The sequence below is a fragment of the Equus przewalskii genome, chromosome 12 (assembly GCF_037783145.1).
Source record: "Equus przewalskii isolate Varuska chromosome 12, EquPr2, whole genome shotgun sequence".
Taxonomy (NCBI): Eukaryota; Metazoa; Chordata; class Mammalia; order Perissodactyla; family Equidae; genus Equus; species Equus przewalskii.
The window spans coordinates 10,816,163-10,833,943 of record NC_091842.1 but is presented as its reverse complement, the minus strand read 5'-3'; the positions used below and the strand labels follow the sequence as shown (position 1 = coordinate 10,833,943).

General features: G+C 45.4%; 1 protein-coding gene across 1 annotated transcript; it reads right to left on the bottom strand.

Annotated features, from left to right (window-relative positions):
* Nucleotides 1-12,498: 12,498 nt before the first annotated feature.
* CCL26 (C-C motif chemokine ligand 26) lies at nucleotides 12,499-16,181 on the bottom strand. The gene is made up of 3 exons (XM_008535051.2): nucleotides 16,032-16,181; nucleotides 15,830-15,944; nucleotides 12,499-12,758 (listed from the first exon to the last, which is right to left on the bottom strand). The coding sequence occupies exons 1-3, from the start codon at nucleotides 16,102-16,104 to the stop codon at nucleotides 12,662-12,664; spliced, it is 285 nt and encodes a 94-aa protein (XP_008533273.1). The 5' UTR covers nucleotides 16,105-16,181; the 3' UTR covers nucleotides 12,499-12,661.
* Nucleotides 16,182-17,781: the final 1,600 nt, after the last annotated feature.

The following is a 17,781-nucleotide window of genomic DNA, read 5'->3' as shown; positions in this document are numbered from 1 at the left end:
CTTTCCTCTCACTGGCTACCACCTTCCTCCTCTAGCACTTGGACTCCAATTCACCAGGGCTTGTGGTCCTTTGAATATGTCACCTTTTCGTTGCCTCCTCCCCCCGTCTCCCATTTCTCTTAGTAAGAGCCAAAGTCCTGGCAATAAGCCACAAGGCCCTACAGACTTTGTCCCCCATTATCTCTCCGACATCACGTGCGACTCCTCCTTCTCTCCTCTTTCCTTACACATCTCCTCTGACAAGCCAGGCACACTGCTACCTTGGGCCCTTTGCACTACCATTGCCGTGTTCTGGAACATTCTCCTTCAGATACCTGCAGGCTCATGCCCTCCCCTCCTTCAAGTCTGCTCAGATGGCATCTTCTCGATGCGGCTTTTCCTGACCCCCGACTCCCTGAACTCCTTACCTCGTTCGATTTCTTTCCGAGCTCTTACCGCCTCCTACCACACTCTCTAGTTTCCTTGCTTATTATGCTTGTTGCTTATCGTCTGGCTCCTGTGCTAAAATGTGATCTTGTGAGGACAGAGAATATTCTTCTTCACCGCTGGATCCTCGGCAGCTGGAAGAGGGCTTTGCATATACTCCGTGCTCAATAAATAGTTATTTAATGAACGAACGGAATATTAGCACCTGAGAGGAGCCAGAGAGCATCTCGTCCAACTTCCTCATTGTAACAATGATAAAAATGACAAGAGAAGCAGCAACAGCCGCTGCCGTTTGTCGGTCGCTTGCTGTGTCTCAGGCACTGTGCCCTCGCTTTTTATGCTGACTTCAGTTAGTCCTCAGGCGGCCTCAAGAGCTTGGTGTCACCACAGTTTCCGTGTTATTGGTAAGGAAGCGGGCTGATGGAGGGTTCAGGTGCAGGGATTTAACTCACATCCTCACATTAATAAGTGGTGGTGCCGGGATCCAAGCCCAGGCAGCCTGAGTCCAGGCCCGTGCCCTCTTGTGCCCCGTGCAGAGCATGTGTGCGGAAGGGCTCTGTAGGAGAAAACTGGTTCACACGTGAGGGGAATTATCATCGCATAGGACACTGGGGCTCAGGAACCCGCTTGGTGCGGAGACACCCTTAATGAAGCACCTTGAATTTGCTGGGGTTGCTGGTTGGGAGCAGGGCGGGGAAGGGATGAGGCAGCAACCCTCTACCCCAGGGCAGGTGGGATGGCCTAGTAGAGCCAGCTCCTGGTGCCTCCCAGCCTGAGCCGTCTCAGCCCTAATGCATTCGGTGGAAGCCTGATGCCCCAGGAGAGCCTTAATGGACCCATGGAGTCATAGCTTCAGCTGAAACAGTGGATTAATAATGGAGGAGGCAAGGTCATTAACAAGCAGAGCAGGGAGGTAGAGGAAAGGAAAAGAGTGTTTGACTTATAAGGATCCAACCCCATTCTGGCCAATCCTTAGCTTCCTTCTCCCCAACCACAGCCTCTCTCTTCTCTGTCCCAGGGTCCCAGTGTCTACGGAGCCCCAAATCCATTGATAGTCTGGGTTCCTCACCTGCCAAGAATCCACGTCACCTGGGTTCCTTACCCCCAGCTTCCATCCCCCCTCAGAGCACATTGGAATGTGGGCGTGGGGGGTGGAGAGGATTCGTTGAAGGGCAGGAGCAAGTTTATTTAGAAAAAGCTTCCCAGCCATTCTAAGATGCTTCTCCCTCTTCCCCGGGTCCACTGAGAGCCACTGCTGTGGCGCTCTGGCTTTTTCTCCTTCCTTTCTTCATCCACTACACTGGTATTAAGAGTTTACTTCCTTCATCCAATAGACAGTGCGTCAGACATGGGCACTAGATCAAAGATGTGTTAGATTACTCAGAGGGGAAGCGTAACAGAAGCAGTGAATTTTAGAATAGAATCAAAGCACGTGAGCCCTGGAGAGGACCCTGGTGGGGACAGCGGCCTCTGCATTTGAGCCCTGGGTGGCTCAGGAGTTCATCTCTCCCCATGCCTCCTGTCCTGCCTGCTTGGGGCCCTGGGCACTTCTCACGTGGACTGTGTGGTGGTCTCCCTGCCTTTTTAAAAGAACTATATTTTATGGTGGTAAGATACACATGACATAAAATTTAGCATTTAAGCCATTTTAAGTGTACAGTTCAGTGGCACTAAGTGCATTCACAGTGTTGTTTGACCATCACCACTATCCATTTCCAGAACTTTTCTATCAAACCAAGCAGAAACTCTATACCCATTAAACAGGAATTCTCCCCTCCTCCCTTCCTCCTACCCCCTCGGTACCTCTGTTCTACTTTCTGTCTCTATGAATTTGCCTGTTCTAGGTACCTCTTATAAGTGGAATCACATAATATTTGTCCTTTGGAGTCTGGCTTCTTTCATTTAGCATAATGTTCTCAAGATTCATCCACGTTGTAGTGTGTATCAGCATGTGTCCTTTTGAAGGCTGAGTAGTATTCCATTGTGAGGATAGTCCATGTTTTGGCTGTCCATTCGGATTTGGGTTGTTTCCACCTTTTGGCTGTTGTGGATGAGGCTGCTGTGAACATGGGTGTATCCCTGCCTTTGACTGTGTCCCCAGCCTGTTTGCCATACAAATGTCAGGCATGATTTCCTAAAACACAGATTTGATTGTTTACGTTCCTGCTTAAAGTCCATAAAGGGCTCCCTGCTGCTGACACAGTTGAGTCCAGACACCCTGGCATGAGCGTAGGAGGCCTTTCATAATTCAGCTCCCCTCCCACCTTTCCCCCGCTTTGCTCTTTCTGGCTCTCCAAATGCACTCTGCCCTTCCCGGCCTCCCATGCCGCTGCGTGGAATGCCCTTCTCTGCTTGCAGAAGCTCTGCTCGTCTGCCGAGACCCAGCCTGAACACCTGGCCTTCTTGGGCCCTGAAAGTGAGTGAACCCCACCCTCTGCCTCTGAGATTGGAGAGAAGGGATTAGAATTCTCACCTCTGCCACTCATTAGCTGGGTGACTTTGGGAAAGTTTCTTAACTGCTCAATCTCTTTCCTCATCCCTAAGATGTCTCACTGAAAGATATTTTTCAGAAAAAGGCAAAATCATGGCTCTCATGCAGGTATAAAAATGAACACATGTTAAAGATTTTATTTACTCATCATGAGGGAACCAGGCAGATGTTACAACTGGTTCAAAAGAGAATCTGAAAAACCTACACTTTTATAGATCAGGAATATTGAAATGAATGTGCAAACAGAGGCAAACTGGTTTTTCCACAGAGAAGAGAAGTGAACCTCCATCAAATGGTATAGAATCCAAAAGTCTATCGGTCACCTACACCTTACAGAGAAGTGAAGTAGTTCCCACAAACTCAGAATCTGATAAAGCAGGTGGCATGCTATCGATAACGCATGGCTGTCTCTACTTGACCTTGGTCCCCACTCCTATTTGTTTTTCCTTTCCTTCTGGGCATGAGGAAGACTGACCTTCCAGGTGCGTTTGTGGTTGACTGACGCCTTGTAGCTGGATCTTCACGATGAATTATGAGTGGAACTGACAGGTGTCACTATGGGCCACCACATTCAGCTGCTGGTTCAGAGTCATTTCCCCCCTGCCACTGCAATCATGAAAGCGTGGTCTGTTGGCCTGGATCTCTGAGTGACTATGTGAGCAAAGCTTCCTGTCCACCCACGTTGGACGTGTCGTATGAGTGGGACATAAACTGAGGTTTGGCCTTATTTGTTCCACAGCAAAACTTAACCTATCCTGACTGATCTCAAAGGAAATTGTGACAAAAGCTCATTCTGCAGGGCCTGGCACATAAAAGTAACCCCAAAGTCACTGCTCTTTCCTCCCCCCACATTCTACCGTAAGACTGATTACATCACATCGTAATAATGTATTACAGTGTCCATATTTCCTGCTAGAACATGAGTGCCACAAGGCTGGGGACCATGATTTGTCAGCCTTTGTATTCTCAAATAGCATCTGACCATTGGTGGTTCCTAGTAAATATTTGCTGAATGAATAAATCAGGTATTTATTGAATTCGAGCTCTGCGGCTTGAGCTAGTTTTAAATTTTTAGAACCTTAGATTTTTTTTTTAATTTTTTTTTTTTTAAGATTTTATTTTTTCCTTTTTCTCCCCAAAGCCCCCCGGTACATAGTTGTGTATTCTTCGTTGTGGGTTCTTCTAGTTGTGGCATGTGGGACGCTGCCTCAGCGTGGTCTGATGAGCAGTGCCATGTCCGTGCCCAGGATTCGAACTGACGAAACACTGGGCCGCCTGCAGCAGAGCGCGCGAACTTAACCACTCGGCCACGGGGCCAGCCCCCCTTAGATTTTTTTTTTAATCTATAAATTGGAGTGAAATTTATAATGGAGCTGTAAGAAGTGAAAAAAAAAATCATGGGGATGTGGGAGTACTTTATTGAGTTTAAAATTATGCACAAATGAGAGGGACTGTTATAAATTAAAGAAACCAAGGCCGCCAAAGTAGGAGTGGCTGAGCTCAAGCCAGGACTCAAACTTGAGATTTTTGAGACTTAAAGGTCCAGAGTTGAAGAGGTCCTGAGAGGCCCTTCAGAAGTCTCCTGGGGGGCGGCCACCACATGGGTCTCCTGGGTCCTGCGCATGTATGCAGCTCCTTTTTTGACCAAATGGAACTGGAGGGAGAGTGACTCACTCTGACGTCAGTGACTCAGCAGGGAGGGTTGGTGTCTCATGAGATTCCCAGCAGCCTGGGACAAGCCTGAAAGGCCTTGGAGAGCCAGTGACCGTGGGACAGAGCGAAGACGCCAACCCCTGACAGTCACCTTGGGAGCATATGCTACCCAAGTAGCCCAGGATTTCTCTCAAGGGACCAAGAGATTTGTTTGTTTCCCAATTGGTAAAGAGTAGAAGAGGATTTCTCTGCTGTTCTGGTCTGAGGGCAGAGATTTCCAATTCTGTAGATGACCAGTGGGGTCATGTTATCGTAATCGGTGTGAGGAAGTGGACAAAACCACAGGATGTGGATTAAGAGGAACTGGTGATGGCTCACATCCCACCGCTCACAGAAGTGTGACGTCAGACCCACCACTCCGTGTCTCTACCTCTGTTTCCTTGAAGATGGAAATCCTTCTGTCTTACTTACCTCTCAAGATTGAGGAACACTCTAGATGTGTTTTATAAAAGATAAGGCAACACTACGTAAATGTTAGTTATTTTGACAATCCTTATCTCATTGCACTGTACAAATTGCGCTGTAATTACTTGTTAACACATCAGCTCTCTGTTAGACCATGAACTCCTAGGAATCAGGGAAAGTTTTACCACTTTTACAACTCCCGCCCCTAGCACCTAGTAGAGTGTCTAGCACAGTGAAGATGAATGGTTGTGCAATCAACGAAAAGAAAAGAGGAATGAATGGGAAGAACCAAGTGCTGTGTGGATGAGGATGTTTTTACTGCAATTGCTTCTCCCTTACCAAACCCTGCGCATATTTCTGGACCAGCCCCACCTCCTTCAGGAAGCCTTGCACAGCTAGATCTGCACCCACTTGTCTCTCTTTTAGATTGCTCATGAGCATGCTTTCATGCACTGAGGGAGTTCAGGAGCTCTAAGGAACCCTGAATATCGATTCCAACCTCCTTGTTTTGTGACGAAGAAACTGAGCCCCAAGCAGACGATGTCTCTAGTCAAACTCACACAGGTCTCTTATCTTATAGAGGGTCTTAACTGCTTTGTGTGTATTTCATTTCTCCCCTCCCAGCGCCACCCCCAGCCCCCCACTGCTGAACCGTACCGTCCAAAGATTGAACTAAGTCTTCCTTTTCTCATATTTCTCCCTGGACTTCCTCTCCCAATGCCTGCAGGTGACCCTGGATCTCAGGTAGATCCTCAGTAAAGACATCGTAGAATAGACTGCTGTAAATTGACCAGTTGTCAGGAGAGAGGTAATAAGAGTCCTTAAAAGATGGTAGGAGACTGTTGCCATCTGCTGGTAAGGATGTGGAACTACAGATAAAGGTCCATCTTACTGACCGACCCATCAATTCCGATTTGGTCCAGCAGGCTTGCGTGTTTTCTCCTCTTCCTGTGCACATACCACTCCGACTCAGAGTTGAGCCTGGGCAAAGCATATCTGGCAACATTCATCTTTGGTTGCATAGTCCATTAACGTTTGCTGTGTCTTTCATTTGTGCAAAGATACTTAGACTTCACCCCTGACCTCAAGGAGCCTGCAGTCTGATAGGGAGCTAAGAGCATCAATAAATATATTACACTTGTAAACAAGTATCATAGATGGGGGACAAAATATGCTAGAGTCCTTCAGAGGCGGGGGGCGGGGGCTGCTGCTGTTTGGGAACGTGGAAGGAATCACCGAGACCCCACGGAAAACATGATCATGATGTTCTCATCAAATGGAAGAGGCATTTTGCCATTTGGGGTCTAGTTTGGTGAGTAGAGTTTTGGCAGGGAGAGACTGCGAGTGGAGAGGAGATGTTCCAGCGGAGGAAACAGCATTCAGGAGATGTAAGGAAATTACCACTTGAAGGCCTGAAGTGAGCTAGGGGTTGTCTCATTATTCAGGAAAGCATAGAGTGGCCCAATGTGTTTATGGAGTGAGTGGTGGGTGATAGATTGGAAAAGTAGGCTGGGGCCTGGTCCAGGGAAGCAGATGTTGTCAGTGCCTGACTCATATGCCCTCGGGCCTTGCCACTGTATCCCAGTCTGCCAGCATCTGCCTCTCTTTGAGGGCCCGCTCTACCCTCATACACAGCAGGCAGGAAGTGCACACCCCAACCCCAGCAGCTGTCAGCCCATGACTGATTGGAATCAGTATTAAATACCCCTACTCCCTTGCCCCTTGAGTCGGGCTAACTCTGAGACATACGTTCGACCTTTATTTTCCAGAGGTCCCCAACAAGATTAAGCTCAGTTGCCCACAGTGGTGACTTGCCTAGTAATACACCCATATTGGCTGCTTTCCCTTCCCTGTCATGCTTTCTCATTTCCTATTGGTGTCTCCTGAGATCACTTCCAAAATATGTTATGTACACTTAAATTCTTATCTCAAGGCCTTTTTCTGGGGAAACTCAATCTGAAACATCATGCAAGACCTGGGATACGAAGTTAATAAGGTTGGACTTTGACTAATAAGTTCTTCCTCAATGCAAAGTCATACCAGCCATTACTCACAGATAGTGTCTTCTAAACTGCCATCCTCTCCACATTCTCTCTTGTGGCTGTGGGGTCGCTATGCAGTGACCCAAGATTGCATATGTCCCAATCTCTGCCTTCACTTTCAAGATCCAGCTCAGCCAAGTGGAACGCTGCATTTTTGCATCTACTATTGGTCACAAATTCCCAAGATTCCTTCTTATATCATTTCCTTTCTGTTTAAAGAACTTTCTTTAGCCATTCTTTTAAGGCAGGGAGCCAGGACTTTCACCCCGACCTGGAAGTAATAAGGTATCCCTTCCTACTATAGATGGATGAAATAGACCAGTTAAAAGACAAAGATTGGCAGAATAGATTTTTTAAAAAAATGTTCCAACTATATGCTGTCTGTCTATTAGAAACTCACTTCAAATATAATGTTATAAATAGGTTAAAAGTAGAAGGATGGAAAAAGATATAGCATGCAAATATTAATCAAAAGAAAGTATTTGTGGCTATGTTAATATCAGATAAAGTAGACTTCAGAGCAAAGAAAATTACCAGGGACGGAGAGAGACATTGCATAATGGAAACAGGGTCAATCCAACAAAAGACATAGCAATCCTAAATGTGTGTACACCAAACAACAACGCTGCAAGATATGTGAAGTGAAAACTGGTGGGAATGAAAGGAGAAATAGACAAATCCACAATTATACTTGGATTCCTCAACACCCCTCTGTCAGCAACTGACAGAGCAGCTAGACAGAAAATCAGCAAAGATGTAGAAGAACTCAACAGCACCATCAACCAATAGGATTTAATTGACGTTCACAGAACAGTCCACTCAGCAACAGCAGAATGCATATTCCTTTCAAGCGCCCGAGGAGCATACACCAAGGTACATCATGTATTCTGGGCCATAAAACAAACCTCAAATTGAAAAGAGTTGAAATCATACAGAATGTGTCCTCTGACCACACTGGAATAAAACTATAAATCAATAACAGAAAGATAACAGACAAATCTCCAAACACTTAGAAACTAAACAACAAACTTAAAATAATCCATGGGTCAAAGAGGAAGCCTCAAAGGAAATTTTAAAAATACACTGAATTGAATGAAAATGAAACTGCAACATATTAAAATGTGTGAGATGCAGCTAAAGCAGTGCTGAGAGGGAAACTGATAGCACTAAATGCTGACATTAGAAAAAAGGAAAAGTCTCAAGTCAGTAATCTAAGCTCCTACCTTAAGATGGCAGAAAAATAAAAGCAGGATAAACCCAAAGCAAACAAAAAGGGAGAAATTATAAGGAGCAGAAATCAATAAAAATTGAAAACGGAAAAACAATACATCAGAGAAACCAAAGGCTGGTTCTTTGAACAGATCAATACAATTGACAAACCTCTAGCAAGAACGACAAAGGAAAAAAAAAAGAAAAGACACAGTTATAAAAATCAGGAAGAAAATGGAGAGAAAACTATAGACCCTGCCATCTTCAAATAAGGAAACACCAGGAACATAGCTACACACGTGAATTCAACAGCTTAGGTGAAATGAACCAGGTCCTCAAAAAACACAAACTAGCACAACTCATTCAATATAAAGTAGATAATTTGAATAGCCCTGTAACTATTAAGGAAATTAAATATGTAATTTAATACTCCCAAAAAGGAAACCTCCAGGCCCAGATGTTTTCACTGGAGAATTTTACCAAATGTTTAAAGAGGAGTTAATATCAACTCTGCACAGTCTCTTACAGAAAGTAGAAATGGAGGGAGCTCTTCCCGATTAATTTTATTTAGAAATACCCTGATACCAAAACCAAACAAAGACACTACCAAAAAAAGAGAGAGAGAGAAAACTACAGACCAATATATCTCATGAATATAGACGCAGAAATGCTTAACAAAATCTCGCAAATAGAGCTCAGCAATAGAGAGAGAATTATACACCACAAGCGAGGTTTATTCCAGGGATGCAACACTGGCTCAGTGTTTGAAAATCAACCCAGGTAGTCCACCATGTTAACAGCTGAAAGAAGAAAACCCATGTAATCATATTGATGCAGAAAAGCGTGTGACAAAATTGATCACCTATTCATGATAAAAACTCTCAAAAATAGGAATAGAGGGGAACTTCCTCAACTAAATACTTTTTTAAGTCTACAAAAAAAGAAAAAGAAAGAAAGGAGAACACTACAACTAACATCATACTTAATGGCGAAAGACTGAATGCTTTCTCCCTGAGATTGGGAACAAAACAAGGCTGGCCACTCTCACCACGCTTACTCAACATCGTACGTGAAGTTCTAGCCAGTGCAAGAAGACAAGAAAAGGAAATGGCATACAGATCAAAAGGGAAGAAATAAAACGGTCCCTCTTTGCAGTTGACACAATTGTTCCTTTAAGAAATTCCAAGGAATCTACAAAAAGAACTCCTAGAAATAATAAGTGAGTTCATTAAGGTCTCAGAAAACAAGATCAACGTACAAAAATCAGTTGTACCCACTTTTATATATAAAAGTGCCATAGATAAAATTATCTTAAAAGGAATCAAATACCTAAACATAAGAGCAAAAACTCTAAAGCTCTTAGAAGAAAATATAAGTATAAATATTCATGAACTTGGACTAGGCAATGACTTCTTAGATATGACACTAAAAGCACAAGGGACCAAAGAAAGAATAGATAAATTGGACTTCATAAAAATTAAAAACTTTTGTGCCTCGAGTGAGCACCATCAAGAAGGTGAAAAGACAACCCAGGGAATGGGAGAAAATATTTGCACATCATATATCTAATAAGGGTCTAGTATCCAGAATATATAAAGACTTCTTACAGCTGAGCAATGAAAAGACAAAAGTCAAAGAATTTGAATAGGCATTTCTCCAAAGAAGATACACGAATGGTCAAGCACGTGAAAAGATGTTCAACGTCACTCGTTATAAGGGACACGCAAAAGAAAACCACAATGAGATACTACTTCATGTCTGACTAAGATGTCTGTCATCAAAAAGACAGACAAGAACAAATGTTGGCCAGGATGTGGAGAAGCTGGCATCCTCCTGCGTTGCTGGCGGGAATGTGACCTGGTGCAGCTGCTGTGGGAAACAGTTCGGCAGTTTCTCAAAAAGTTAAAGGCAGAGGCACCATACACCCAGCAATTTCATCCCTATGGATATACACCCACAAGAAATGAAAACACATGTTCGCTCGTAAACCTGTACACCAAGGTACAGTATTCTTCATAATAGCTGAAAAGTGGAGACAATCCAAATATCCTTCAACTAATGAATGAATAGACAAAAGGTGGGATAAGCCACACAATAGATTATTATTCAGCCATAAAAATGAAGTTCTGACCCAGGCTGCAACAAGGATGAACCTTGAAAACATTGTGCCAAGTGAAAGAAGCCAGATGCGAAAGGCCACATACGATTCCTTTTATATGAAGTGTCCGGAATAGGGAAATCCATTGAGACAGAAGCAGATTAGTGGTTGCCAGGGCTGGGGGGAGGGGAGAATATGGAGAGACTCCTAATAGGAATAGGGTTCCTTTCCGGGATGATGAATATATTCTGGAATTAGTAGCAATGATGGTTACACAACCTAGTGAATATACTAAAAATCACCTTAAAATGGTGAATTTTATGGTGTGTGAATGGTATCTCAGTAAAAATAAAATTTAAAAATTGATTGTATTTATGGAACAGATGGGGCAGAAATATCCCTGCACAAGAACTGAATTGCAAAAACTATTCAATGGAGGAGGAGTCTGTTCAATAAACGATGCTGGGACAACTGCATACCATAGGGAAATAAACAAACAAATAAACATCGACCTAAAGCTCGCACCTATATGAAAATTAACCCAAAATGTGCCATAGACTTAAATGTAAAGATAAAACTATAAAACTTTTAGGAGAAAACATAGAAAAACATCTTTGGGACCTAAGACTTGGTGAAGAGTTCTCAGGGATGGCGCCAAAACCATGATCCATAAGAGGAAAAAAAATCAATAAATTAGACTTCATCAAAATAAATCTTTTGCTCTGTGAAGATCTTGTGAAGATGAAAAGACAAACTATAGACTGGGAAAAAATATTTGCAAACCACGGATCTGACAAAGGACTCATGTCAAAACTCAGCGGTGAAAACAAGCAATTTACTTAGAAAATAGACCAAAAACACAAGACATTTCACCAAAGATGATCCATGGATGGCAAATAAGCACATGAAAAGACATTGTATATCACTAGGCATTAGGGAAATGGAAATTAAGACCACGACGAGATATCGCTATGTACCTATTAGAACAGCTAAAATCATAGTGGCACAAGTCACTCTGGAAAATAGCTTGGCAGTTTCTTAAAAAACTAAACACATATCTACTCTAGGACCCAGCCATTGTGTTCCTGGGCATTCATCTCAGAGAAATGAAAACTCATGTCCATGAAAAAAACCTGTATGTATGTGATTGTTCTTAGCGGCTCTATAGGTAATAGCCCCAGGCTGAAATCCCACAAGTGGGAAATGGTTAAATAAACTGTGGTGCGTCATAGCATGGAACACTGTTCGTCAGTGAAAAACAATGGATTATTCACGTGCACCACATCTTGGATGGATCTCAAGGGCATTGTGTGAAGTTAAAAAAGCCGATCTCGAAAGGTCATGTACTATATGATTCCATTTATATAACATTGAAATGACGAAATTACCGAGAAGGGGAACAGATTAGTGGTTGCTAGGGGTTAAGGATGGTGGCGGAGGGGAGACATAACCGTAAAGAGTCAACACTAGTGAGATCTTTGTGGTGACGGAATAGTTCTGTATCTGGTTTATAATGGTGGCTACATGAATCTACACGTGACAAAGTGACAGAACTATACTCACACTTCATACCAATGTCTATTTCCTGGTTTTGATATCGTATTATAATTACATGAGATGTAACTATCAGGGGACACTGGGTAGAGGGTACACCCGGCCTCTCTGTACTATTTCTGCAACTTCCTGTGAATCTATAATTATTTTTCAAAAACCCCTTTAGGTGATGTGGACACAGGCATCCTAGGGGTGGCAGGTAGATAATATGCATGTTTATTAATTAATACCTTGTGAGAAAACACTGCCAAATATGGAGGCATTTCATGTACCCAGCACCAACAGGCTACGAGGTGTTGCACAGAATGCAATTTTCCACATACATAAACTTCTCTCTCTAAGTAATAATAACACGTTTAATGGGCATTTGCCAAAATGTATTGAAATTATCCTTGTTTTTTTGCACAAACAAAACCATAAGACCTAACTCAATACCATTCAAACTCTGAATTCAGACTCTGGGGCTCTGCCAGGGTGTCAGTCGCAAATATTGACTCGGTTTCTTTTCTTTGAAGGAAACTCAGGTTTTATTGAATAAGAATGTTCATGAGCAAATCAAATCTTTATGAAAAACCTTTATTAAAGAAAAGTCTGAAGGAAAAAACTCCCTCCCCCGCCCCCCCCAGCCCATGAAGTCTCTTGTTGAAGAAGTTCTTCAGGCTCTGCCAAGGGCAGCAGAGCCAAGAGCAGGATCCAGCTGTCCTTGGGCTGGAAATTTGGCAGTCACAACTGATGCCGGGCTCTCAGTAAAGAAACGTATCTTTGCACCCATTTTTCCTTTGGCCGTGCACAGACTTTCTGGCCTTTTTTGGTGGTGAATCTGGGGAGAAGAGATGCAGACAGTCAATAATGAGAACTTTCACCTCCTGGAAATGGATGGAAAGGGAGGGGAGCTGCCTGCCTGTCTTCTCGTCTTGCCGCACCCCTGTCACACTGTCCCTGCTCCCTCTTCTGATTCTTGCTCTCTCTCCTCTCCGCTAGCCTGCTTTCCCCTGGAAACCATGTTTCCAGACCCACCTCCCCCTGGAAACTTAACAGCGCTAGTCCAAAACGTGTAACCTGTACCGTGCCTCTTAACTCTTCCTCCCACCCCTTTTTTTTGGTGAGGAAGATTGGCCCTGAGCTAACATCTCTTGCCAGTCTTCCTCCTTTTTGCTTGAGGAAGATTGTCACTGAGCTAACATCTGTGCCAATCTTCCTCTATTTTTTGTATGTGGGATGCTGCCACAGCATGGCTTGATGAGTAGTGTTTAGGTCTGTACCTGGAATCCAAACCCACGAACCCTGGGCCACTGAAGTGGAGTGCATGAACTCAACCACTGTGCCACCGGGCTGGCCCCAACTCTTTCCTTTTAACATAGCAGCTTTATTTAGATATAATTCACACACCATGCAATTCATCCATTTAAGTGTATAATTATAATTCAGAGACTTTTAGTCTATCTGTGGACGATGCAGTCATCACCATTGTCAATTTTAGAACATTTGTATCACCCCAAAAAGGAACCTCATATCCATCACAACACTTAATTCTTAACCACATTGTCGTGGTTGTTTGCCACAGCTGCTTATAGATAGTTCCTGTGTTCCTGACGACGCTGTGAGCTCATGAAGCCTGGGAGTCGCTGTTGGTGGCCCTGAATCTCCCCCAGCCTTGTGCACCCTGAGAGCACTCAGAAGGGACAAGAGCCCAGGTTGGGGTGCTCTGGCTGGGAGCGCTTTGCAGGGCCCAGCAGTGTTCACAGGGCTCTCAGGCAGGCTCTGCATATGCAGGGAGAGGAGCCAAAGGATGAGAAAACAAGGGAGAGGAAGCACTTTGTGGACGTTTGAAAGCATGGCTGCCATTCCTTTGACATCATTCCCATTGACAGAGGCGGGGCTATGTCCCTTTCCCTTGAATTTAGGCCAGCCTTGGGGACTGGCTGACTAATAGAATGTGGTAAAGTGATGCTATGTGACTTCATAGGCTAAGTCACGGAAGGTTGTGGAGCTTCTGCCTGGTTCACTGGAGCACTTATGCTGGATCCTTGAACCACCTTGTAAGGAGTCCTACCACCCCAGGTCGCCATACTGTAAGGAAGCCCAAACTAGCCCAACAGAGAGACCTCAGAGAGAGGCCCCAAAGAGAGAGAGATGCCGCCAGTCCCCAGCTGCTCTGGCTCCAGCACCTTCTGACTTCAACCACATGAGAGATGCCAAGCCAGAACCATCCAGCCAAGGCATTCTGGAATTCCTCATCCACAGAGACCAGGAGAGATAAGAAAATGATGGTTGTCATATTGAGCCACTAGGTTTTGGGGTGGTTCCCTATGCAGCCATGGATAACTGATAGCAGCCTCTCACCCTCCTCTTACAAATGAGGAAAGCTGACTTGTCCGAGGTCACACAGCTGTGTAAGTGACAGAGCCCCTGCTTTGAGCCCAGCTCATGAGGGGCTCTTTGCCAGCTGTTGGTTAAGTGTTGATGTCCATAAAGCTCCAGAAAGCCAGTCAAGACACAAAAGAGAAGACCCAGGGCATCCTGAGCTCTGGAGCGCCCCCCTCCATATCTGGGCACTTGAGTGCCTATTTCCCATCCTTAACTGTCTCAAAAGGATGACATTCAGGTTTGTCCAGGGAGTCCCTTCCCTCTCCTTCTGCACTGTTCTCCGAGGCTCAAGCACCCCATGTCCTCGGGAGCAGTGACCGGCCCCTCCTCCTGTATGTGCACTTAAGAGGAGCTTCCATTTGTGAGATGCTTACTGTGTGCAGGTGTAGTGCTAAATGCCTTGCATATATTATCTCATTTAGTCCTGCCGGGGACTCTGTATGTCCTCTCTCCTGTTACCAACGAGCCCGGCATGACCTGGATCCTGTCTACATGTCTGCCTTGTTGTGACACGCTCACCCTCCTCCCACCCACTTGCTGTGCCCTGCCCCCTGCACCCATGCTCCTCCTGCCCCATACACCTGGGCCACCCCCACTTATCCTGAGGGTCTCGGTGTAAACGTGACTTCCTCCAGGAGACCCTCTGGACACCAAGTGAGGTCTTCCTGTGACTGTGATGAAGGGTGGCAGAATATACTGTCCCAAAATATGCCACTTTGGCCTAAGGATTATTTTGAGCTAAAGACATTTTAAAAAAACAAACAGGAGGTGCGAGAAGGGTGTTCTGATCTCCCCTTTTCTTCCTGAAAGCAGGAGATAAAACACCCATGTTTTATGAAAAATGTCCTCCCTGGGCAAGAAGGAAAGAAATATTCTCACCTCCAGAGACGGTCAAGGCCAAGAGAATTCTGTACAAAGAGATCTTGTTAAAATAACTCTTACCCTTTAGCACCCCCATAAGTTTTAGTTACTTTTCCACAGCTGCCTCTCTTTGTTCAACCTGCTATAAAAGCACTTAGATTTTGCCTCTTCTTTGGGTCTTCATTTTCCTATGCTGGCTCCCATGTACACGTAAAAGTCTGTAATGTTTTCTCCTGTTGATCTGTCTTATGTTAATTTAACTCTCAGGCCCAGCTGGAGACCCTAAGAGGGTTGCCTCCCTACCTGACGAGCTCCCTCCTGCTCTCTTTCTGCTGCCTCCTTCAAGCACCCATCACAACCGGGATGAACTATTCTGTGCAAACGTCTTTTGTCACCCTCGTTCTGACGCTAGATGCAAGGTCTGTAGGGCTGCCTTGTTCTCTCTTTCATACCAAGCACCTACCACAGTGCCTGGCATGTGCCTGGCACATAGTAGGAAAGTCAGGAAATGGAAGCTCAGGGCCACACTTGTTAGTGGCAGAGACAGGGTGACAACCCTCAGCTTCCCACCCGAGGCCTCTCCTGGCACTGTGGGATCTGCCCAGCATCCACCCAGTTATGTGACTGGGAGAGACCCTGAAAACTCAAACGACAAATACTCACATCACAGCCTGCTGGGAGCAGCTGCTCCTGGTGAATTCGTAGGTACGCACCCATTTCCAGGGAAGGACCTTGTCGCCGTATTGGAAGCAGCAGAGCTTAGCCACATCACTGCCAGCTAAGAAACAGGGAGAGGAAAGAGCTTGGAGATGCCCCATTACTTCCACTCCCAGTCAGCCGGGAAGGGAGTAGGACAGCTACATACGTGTGGCAGCTCCGCGATGGACACTCAGCATGAAAACCAGGAGAGCTAAGGGGGCCACAGGGAAGCTCTTCATGGTGCTGCAAGCCGAGCCCTTCCCAAGCCTTCTCCCCAGTTCCCCCTGTCTCAACCAGACTCCCTTTTATGGGCTAACCCGTCCCTCAAGATAATTCCAGAGAATTTTGCGGTCGAGCACAAAAGCTGCTCTTTTGACCCTTCAATGGAGGAGTAACCTGACACCCAAAAGAAAGAGAAAGTGAGAATGGGCCATCTGGGGCAAGCAAGGAGCCAGCACCACACATACCTCTGGCCCAGTGTTATCTGAGTCAACACTTCCTCGTGTGAAAACACAGTCAGAGGAAATCGTAATTCCAGTGAACTGATCTAAGTATGGTATGACCCAATTGGTTGCTCCAGAGAGATTTCTGGCTCTTGGGCAAAATTTTCTTTGCTTTCTACCTTATCTCTTAGTGAGGCCTGGACAGTCTCAGCACATGCATATGGAGCAGCCCGTCCATGACAAGGGACATTCGAGGAGGATGCTCCAGGCATAAGGCCTTCTTGCGTTCTTAGTGCCACACATGACCCGGCACATGGTGCCAGCGCTGCTTGGGGACACTTGGAGCCATCTCACCTGATTTAGAGCATCCCAAACTGGAGAGAACATCACAATGGCCCAGAGCTTGACAAAAATACACAATTGCTGACCCTGATTTGCACCTTCTGGGTCAGGCTCTTTGGGAGGAGGACCCAGGAATTTATATTTTAGCCAGATTTTACTAAAATGGGGAAAGCGAATTCTAGAAGACGGCAGTGACTTCTGCCACGAGACTTAGGGAGGGGAAGACTGGGACCTTCAGATCCATGGTCCATGACCCTGCGCTCAGTCGTTGCCACCCCCTGACGTGCCCCTGGGCTTTAAACATTTGAGTTTAAGGTTAAAAAAAGAAAAGGTGACTAACCATCTAGAACCATAGAATTTTTCAGGGACCTTAAATCTCATCTAGTCCAACCCTTTAAAACACCCTGCCAGAGTCATCCGGACTGTTCTGACTACTCCAAGTGACGGAGAACTCATCACTGAACTTGTCCCAACCCAAGACAGCTCTGACTGTGACAAAGTTCTTTCAAGTTATGTTTAAAATTTGGCTGAAATCTATATTCCCATTGCTTCTACATAATCGCCCAGAGGTACAGAAAAATGCCTGGTTTTTCTTCTGGAAGGTGAGGCCATTGAGATTGGGGCAGATTTGAAGACCATTGTTCTAGTTTGGATTCTTCCAGAATAGGTCCTAAGATAAGGATCCCAGTGCAAGTAATTCATGAGGGAGGTGATTCCAGGAGACACCAGTAGAGGAGCGGAGAGCAAGGTGGAGAAAGGAAGGCACCAGTGAGGGGTGACAATCAAGCAGGTTACCGCCAGGGGCAGCTGAAGCTCAGTTCCACGGGGGGCGGGGGGGGGGGGGGACGGGGGGCTGGTTCTGGGAGCTTGTGCAGAAGAAGCCTGAGTTGGCCCAGGGGTGGGTGAGGAAGTGGGGATATTTACTCCCCAGTCCTCTGCATGTCCCTGGTTGAAGGCTGTGTTCCTCACTCGCAGTTTGTCCTCTGAGCAGGCTGAGCGTGCTCTGTGATCAGAGAAAGACCCCTCGGGCAGAGCCGAGGACATCCTCAATAAGCAGCCTTTGGCTCCCAGAAGTGAAGATGAGGGTATGTTGGCGGGGTCCCAAGGGGCACCTGCTACAACCATCATCAA

Coding starts and splice junctions, on each gene's coding strand:
- CCL26 (XM_008535051.2), bottom strand. CDS start 16,104: ATGAAGAGCTTCCCTGTGGCCCCCTTAGCTCTCCTGGTTTTCATGCTG. Junction 15,945..16,031: donor CCATCGCGGAGCTGCCACAC/GTATGTAGCTGT, acceptor CCTGTTTCTTAG/CTGGCAGTGATGTGGCTAAG. Junction 12,759..15,829: donor TGCTCCCAGCAGGCTGTGAT/GTGAGTATTTGT, acceptor TCTTCTCCCCAG/ATTCACCACCAAAAAAGGCC.